This window comes from Nicotiana sylvestris, chromosome 12 (genome assembly GCF_000393655.2).
Source record: "Nicotiana sylvestris chromosome 12, ASM39365v2, whole genome shotgun sequence".
Classification (NCBI taxonomy): Eukaryota; Viridiplantae; Streptophyta; class Magnoliopsida; order Solanales; family Solanaceae; genus Nicotiana; species Nicotiana sylvestris.
This window is the reverse complement of record NC_091068.1, coordinates 28,555,242-28,562,905: the sequence shown is the minus strand read 5'-3', so window position 1 is coordinate 28,562,905 and position 7,664 is coordinate 28,555,242. Positions and strand designations below refer to the sequence as shown.

Below are 7,664 nucleotides of genomic sequence, written 5' to 3'. Positions count from 1 at the left end.
TCAAATCCAGGAAAATCACTGGCTGTCCACATAAGAGCTGCTCGCATTTTGAAGATTTCATTCTTCGATGAATCACAAGTTTCCACACCTTCATACCACATCTCATTCAACTCCTTAATAAGGGGTTGTAAATATATATCTATATTATTACCCGCCATACTGGAATGATCATTGAGAGGATGAAATTTGGTTGCTTCATGCACAATCAAGGTGGAAGATTGTATGGAACCAAAATCACAGGCCAAATACTATAATTAGTACTCATCGTTTCAAAAGGATTGAAACCATCACTAGCTAGGCCTAATCGAACATTTCGAGGATCAGAAGCAAATTCAGGAAAGATTGTATCAAACCTCTTCCATGCCTCACCATCTCTAGGATGCCTCGTTATTCCATCTTTGTTACTATACTCTGTATGCCATCTCATATGCTCTGCAGTCTTAGAACACATGAATAATCTTTGCAACCTTGGTTTTAATGAAAAGTAACGCAAAATTTTTGCAGGCTTTTTCTTCTTCTTCTTACTTGTAGCAGGCACGTGATGATTGTTGCCCCTCTCATTAGGCTTCCATCTAGAAATGTGATAATACTTGCATGTTTCTTCATTAGCATCATCTCCCCAGTATAACATGCATTCATTTGGACAAGCATCTATCTTTATATAATCAAGACAAAGCTTTTTGATGGTTTTATTGGCCTCATAAAAAGAATCAGGGATACTTGCAAAGTTAAATGCATCTCTCAATAGATCTAGTATCATAGTCATTTCCTTGTCACTTAACCCGGATAAACTCTTTATATGATACAACTTTAACAAAAACTCTAGCTTTGAGTACTTGGAACCTTCATACAATTCTTGACTTCCATCTCTAAGCAACTCAAAAAAGTCTTTACTATTTGGTACAGGCATATCATTTATCATTTCTTCTTCTCTCTCTGCTAGTGATGAACATACATCAATACTCTCATGTCTTAAGCCCTGAAATGCTTCATTAATCAATAAGTCCATTGGATTTTCAGCAAGTAGTGTATCTTGAGTGACCTCTATGTTATTAAAGTTCTGCAACACATTTATTTCGCCATGAAAAATCCAAGTGATATAATCTTGAGGGAATGGCTTGCAGATTAAATGATCGAACACTATCTCTCTAGTCAAGCACTTCACTAAACCACATTTAGGACATGGACATTTTATTCTATCTTCTATAGCTCCATTTTTAAATGCAAAATCTAAAAGTTGATTCAAACCAAACAAATATTCATTTGTGTTCCTTGGCAATCGAGTCCAAGATTTATCCATTGAAAAAGTATTTGAAAAGATCTGAAACCTTTGAGAAGTGCAGCTAATGACCCAAAATCAGGTTAGTATGCGACTCTTCTAACCAGAAGAGTTTGATACAACCTACAAGATTTTCAGGAGGAAAAATAATTTAGTAACTTGTCAATTTTATAAGATTAGAGACGTACTTTACAATTTTATAAGCTAAATAAAAGGGAATGTAAAGTTAGCTAGCTATCTAGCATGAACAACAATGAGAACATATTTAGATGAATTTATACTACTAAACTAAGAGTACTATAGGAAATATCAATGTGTTTCTTGGCTAGCTATAAGGAAGGTTCAGTGTGGGATGAGTCTGGCCAAATCTGAACTGTTTTGTCATTCTTTTATGGACTAATTTAAGGTTTGAAAACTGTTTTAAAAGGTTGAGAATGAGTATTGCCCTAATTCTTCTTTAATGTTCTTGAAAACCTGGATATCCACAACTTTAAACAAGCGCAGAACAAAAGCTTAAGGCACCTATGAGATTAAAAGAAAAGGCTTACGATGCCTACTGAATCACACAAGTAGGTCTTTCATTAGCCAGGACCTGCAATTTGTTGCTTGAAGCAACAACTAATTTCATGCACTCTGCAAACAATAATAGATACTTCAATACTAAATCTTTTAAGGACTTTCGTACCAAATCTTACCCATGAAAATAAACATACACCACAAAAATGCATGCTCAAGCAGCACATTAAAATTTTGATGTGTTTCCAATAGCTGTGCTACATCTGCTTACACAAGTAAGGGCATGACTGACATGCTCCCTCAGTGACACTAACTTATACTTTTCCACAGAGCACATGTAGATATTAGAGAAACTTAACAAACTCTTTTGCCAACTAAATATCAAATGGTACTTTTCCATCTAGCTTCACACACATCTGCCTTCATATACACATTTGAATATAAATGCTAAAAAGCACATCTCTTTCAGAGTTCCCACACCAAAATGTTGTTAATTCACTTAGAGGTCGTTTGGTTGAAGGATTAGGAAAAACAGTCCCGGCATAAAATCTCACATAAAATTGAATGTGATTGATTGCTACCATGGAACATAAATACAGCTTTATCTTCATTATTATCATTCAACAGATGGACCAATGCTAAGGGACTTTATAGAAGAGGAACAACACAAAAACCCCACAGCAGAAAGGGAATCCTCACCTGTATTGATAATTTTTCCTAAGAGAATGATAACCAAAACAGCAATACTCCATCTCATAAGCCTTAAGAAGCAAGTCTATAGTAGAAAATCTACAAAGCCAACCATCTAAATCTCATCATTAGCAATTACTTTGAACGTTGAGTCTTGTTAATTGAGTCGTTATTAACTCAATTTACAAATAGTTAAAGGAAAAACCAAGATCCCAACCAGAGATGTGAGAACATTTCATGAAGTGATTCTTCATACTTATCAGTTATTTTTTCATAGAAAATATTCTTTCATTCTTTATAGTTTCTGATACACTCAATCATCTATTTTTGCCCCATTTTATTTGATCTATGTGGATAATAATTAGTTGTAAGAAAGGTCCAGCATATTAAACAATGCTATCTAATACTCTTGTCCTATATTCATTTTTTAGCATACTTTATCAAAGACAATTCTGCTAAAGTTTTCGACTATAACAAACACCAATTACATTTACCAAGATATTAGTCCTACTCTCATAATTCTTCATCTGTTGTAAACCAAATATATCTATTAGCTCTACTGGACGTCTTCAAGAGGTATAGATGTACACAAATTCAGCTCAAAACGTCACTTACTAATTCAGAGGCAGCCTCGTCGAACAGTTCAGTAAATTGAGTTTCGAATACCGATATTCTTTGCATTTAAATGAAATATGTATCAACTTGAATCATAAATAAACATTAATTAGCAGTTACTACTAAAATACAACAATAACAATATGAGAACAACAATTCAATCTTTATACTTTCTTTTCCAATCATAGAATGAGTTTAGAAGATAAAACCCTCTAATTCTTTCAACAACTTCATACAAACAGAGGGAAAATTATAAAAACTGAATATTGTCTACTTCTTCTTAGTAGCTTTTTTCTTCTTAGTTCATCATATCAGAAATAAGAAGAAACCTTCTTCTTCTTCTTCTATAACAAAAAAGGAGCAGAGAGAACCTAAATCAAATCACATGCAAAAATTATTGAAATTGGAGCAGAGAAACCTAAATCAAATCACATGCAGAAACTACTGAAATTTAGATATTAGGAAAACGTAATCAAAACCCTAGAGGAATTAAAATCGGATATAAACAGATTAGGAAGGAGAGGGCAGAGAGCTCCAATTCGAGTTGTACCTTTTGTCATGAGATTCGACGACAAACACGCTTCTATTCGAGTTGTAATTGCTGAAATTCACATTAAAATCGCACAAATATCAAACTTAGAGGAATTAAAATCGGATATCAACTATTTTCGCAATGCAGAGAATGATTTCGCACAATTTTCGCAATGCACAAATATTTCGCAAAAAAAAATTCGCAATCGAATATCACATTAAATTGCAACTTAGAGTGAACCCTAAATCGTTAGAGTGAAAGACAAGATTAAAGAGAGAAAAAGAACTTGCCATTTCAGGAGGAGAAATAATTTGGAAAGAGAACCCTAAATCGTTAGAGTGACGAGCGGAGATTTCTATTGTTGGCGGAAATTTCTGAAAAAAAGAGGGAAAGATAAAAAAAAAAAACTAGCGGGTGCCTTTTTTCTAAGGCTAGCGGAGGTTTCTAAACGCCGCAAATTGGATTTCACTACAGAGGTTAATAAGACCCCCCCCCCCTAATTAGATACAATTTGGGGAGGTTAATAATAACCCCCGTAATAAAACTGCCGCAAATAGACTATTTTTTTGTAGTGATCGCTGACCTAGTCGATGCCAATTCATAGGTTGCCAACAATATCAACCTACCAGCTGATCCCAAAAATAGCGTTCGCGGGAAATCCAGACCATTGACTCGAGAAGCGCCCGAATGAGGAGGTGATGAAGTTAGCTTACAGTTGATTTTTGAAACGTTACAAGCACAATAAGTGGCAATAGGTCAACTGTAGAGTCAAAATCAAGCATAGAACACAGTCGAACCAGAGCGGGTTGGAGAAGATGCTCGAGAGAAGAATGGATTGTCATGGAACCAGATGGGTGCAGACCCAGGGAACCTTCTGAGGTGATGAAAATGCTCAAAGAACTAACAAAACAGGTGGATCTGACGAAAAGAAGATAGAGACAAATGATAAGAAGGTGGAGACTTACAATTTAAGGGTCGCTCAGATCCCGGGAGCGCCTCCGATATTGAAAGGACCGAATTCCAAAAAGTTCATTCAGAAACCTTTTCCCCCGAGTGCAGCACCGAAGCCAATTCCAAAGAGGTTTCGAATGCTCGATATTCCCAAACATAATAGGACCATAGATCCAAACAATATGTGACTTTTTACACATGCACAATAAAAGCAATGACCTCAAAGAGAACGAGATTGTTTCTATGTTGCTGAAGAAATTTGGGGAAACCTTGTCCAAAGGAGCGATGATATGGTACCATAACTTACCTTCAAATTCTATTGATTCATTTGCTATGCTTACAGATGCCTTTGTTATAGGCCATGTCGGCGCTATCAAGGTCGAAAAAAGGAAATCGGACCTCTTCAAAGTCAAGAAAGGGGACAATGAAATGTATAAGGAGTTCGTGTCGAGGTTCCAAATGGAACGGATGGACCTACCCTGGCTGTAGGTAATTGGTTCATTATGGCATTTATTAAGGACTCAACCCCCAAAGTTCCGTTTCCTCTCAACAATTGAAGCAAAATTTGGTAGAGTACACGGTAATTACTTGGGGCGATGTTCACAATAGGTACTAATCAAATATTAGAGCCGAGGATGGCCATCCGGGAACTCCGTCGGGGTCTGTTTACCCCAATAGAGTGAACGACATGTCTAAAAGAATTGTAGATCAGGAGGCGAAGCCACCCTGAGATCGGTTCTAGCCATACAACTCAAATATAAGGGGAAACGGACCTGGTTTCCACCCGACCAGGAACGATATGAGAAATGACCAAGTTCTAGCAACCAAGGTTTAGTAGAACGGTTTCGACTGATCACTCGGGGACAGAGAAGTCCCAAGACTATCAGGTTATAACTTCAACGTGGATGCATCGAGTATAGTGTCGGCCATCAATCAGATCAAGGAGACTAAATGGCCAAGGCCATTCCAGTCCGCTCCCGCAAAAATGGATCATAACTTGATATGTAAATATCACGTTACCCATGGTCACATGACTGAGGATTGTCGACGGCTAAGGGAAGAAGTAGCTTGTCTGTTCAACAATGGGCATTTTTGGGAATTCCTAAGTGAGCAAGCCAAAAATCACTTCAAAAACAGGGACGCCAACAAAAAAATTAAGCAGGAAGAGCCTCAACATGTGATCAACATGATCATCAAGGGAGTAGATGTCCCACAAGGGCCAACGATAAAATGCACCAAAGATTCTATCATAAGGGAAAAAGGCACTCAAGACTATATTCTGAAGGGGGCCATCTCGTTCAGCGACGAGGACGCCGAGGGAATCATTCAACCTCACAACGATGCATTGGTAATATCCGTACTTATTAATAAATCTAGAGTTAAGCGTGTGTTAATTGATCTAGTAGCTCAGCAAACATCATCTGATGGAGAGTTGTAGAACTACTGTGGTTATTGGCCCAAATCATACTGGCAGTACGACTATTGAATGGGTTCAACATGGCATGCGATACAATGAAGGTGAAATAACCCTACCGGTAAACACGACCGAGACCACCCAAGAAATAAAATACTATGTAATCGAGGGGGACATGAGATATAATGCCTTGTTCGGGAGGCCATGGGTTAATAGCATTAGAGAGGTGCCTTCGACCTTGCATTAGGTGTTGAAGTCTCCCACCCCATGCGGAATCAAAATGGTCTATGAGGAACAAGAGGCCGAAAAGGAGATGTTTGCTGTTGAGGAAGGGATCCTAGTGCCCGCAATCACAACATCAAAAGGTAAGGGACTGGTCGAAGAGAAAGGCACCAAGTAGCAATCATCGGTCCCAACCTTGACTGGGCCGGAGAAATAGAAGGAACATTCAACGAATGAGGAAGATGATTTCGGGGTACCAAGATCCTTCATAACACCCGATGATATCGATGCCTCCAAACCAATGATTGAGGAACTGGAATAGGTCATAGTGATTGAGTATCTACCGACATAAAGGTACTTGGGCACGGGGTTAATCCCCGAGCTCAGGAAAAAACTTATTGATTTCATTAAAGCTAATGCTGATTATTTTGCCTAACCACACTTAGATATGACAGGGATCCCGCCGGAGGTGACAACTCACAAATTAAGCTTGGATCCAAAATACCACCCGGCCAAACAGACGATGAGGCCTCAGTCCGAAATTAAATACGCTTTCATCAAAAACGGGGTATCTAAACTCTTGAAAATAGGTTCCATTCGGGAAATTAAATACCCGGATTGGCTAGATAACATAGTGGTTGTACCTAAAAAATAAAAACAAAAACTTAAAATATGTGTAGATTATAAGGACTTGAACAAGGCATGCCTAAAGGATTCGTTTCCTTTGCCTAACATCGACCGAATGATCGATGCAACGGGCGGGCACGAGACACTGAGTTTTCTCGATGCCTATTCCGGGTACAACAAAATACGGATGGACCCGGGTGACCAAGTGAAGACTTCTATTATAACTAAATTCGGCACCTATTGTATAACATGATGCCTTTCGAAAAAAAAATGTATGTGCCACGTATCAATGGCTAGGTAACGTGGTAATGAATTTTTTCACTAATGAATTTTTATTTTTTGCAGGAGACATTACTATGGCTATGCCTTATCTATTGACGAACCTTAAATTAGTGGTATTAGTACATTATGCTCATTCCATTGAAAGGGAATCATGGATGAGCACAAGCATAGTAGCAAGGACAGGAAGGGGCAATTCTAATGCCCAGTTTTTTCACATGACTCATCGTTCAAATTGCTAAAGTTAGCAAAGATTTCTGGGTAAAATGGTTGTGTTGAGGGCCAAAAACCCAATGCATCACTACTCTCTAATAACCCAGAAATTAAATCATGCAAAGAACTCAGCAAGATTCACAGGGAATGCACACGAAATTGGCCTAAAAATAGCATAGTGCAATTCTAGATGGGGCAATTGACATGGCAATTTTGGCAATACTTTACGGATATTCTTGAGCTACACTGGAATGTATTGGCTCAAATAATGACATCACAAGAGCAAGTTAGGGAACTTCACATTATCATCATATGTACAGTACTAA

The 7,664-nt window shown here is 37.9% G+C and overlaps 2 protein-coding genes across 2 annotated transcripts; one reads left to right on the top strand and one right to left on the bottom strand.

Annotated features, from left to right (window-relative positions):
- Window positions 1-205: 205 nt before the first annotated feature.
- On the bottom strand, window positions 206-1,300 carry LOC138882839 (uncharacterized). The gene has a single exon (XM_070163474.1). The coding sequence runs from the start codon at window positions 1,298-1,300 to the stop codon at window positions 206-208; it is 1,095 nt and encodes a 364-aa protein (XP_070019575.1).
- A 4,268-nt stretch (window positions 1,301-5,568) lies between these two features.
- On the top strand, window positions 5,569-6,021 carry LOC138882838 (uncharacterized). The gene has a single exon (XM_070163473.1). It carries the CDS (start codon window positions 5,569-5,571, stop codon window positions 6,019-6,021), a length of 453 nt encoding a protein of 150 aa, XP_070019574.1.
- Window positions 6,022-7,664: the final 1,643 nt, after the last annotated feature.

Bases quoted from the DNA above. Each gene is read 5' to 3' on its own strand.
- LOC138882839 (XM_070163474.1), bottom strand. From the start codon at position 1,300: ATGGATAAATCTTGGACTCGATTGCCAAGGAACACAAATGAATATTTG.
- LOC138882838 (XM_070163473.1), top strand. From the start codon at position 5,569: ATGGATCATAACTTGATATGTAAATATCACGTTACCCATGGTCACATG.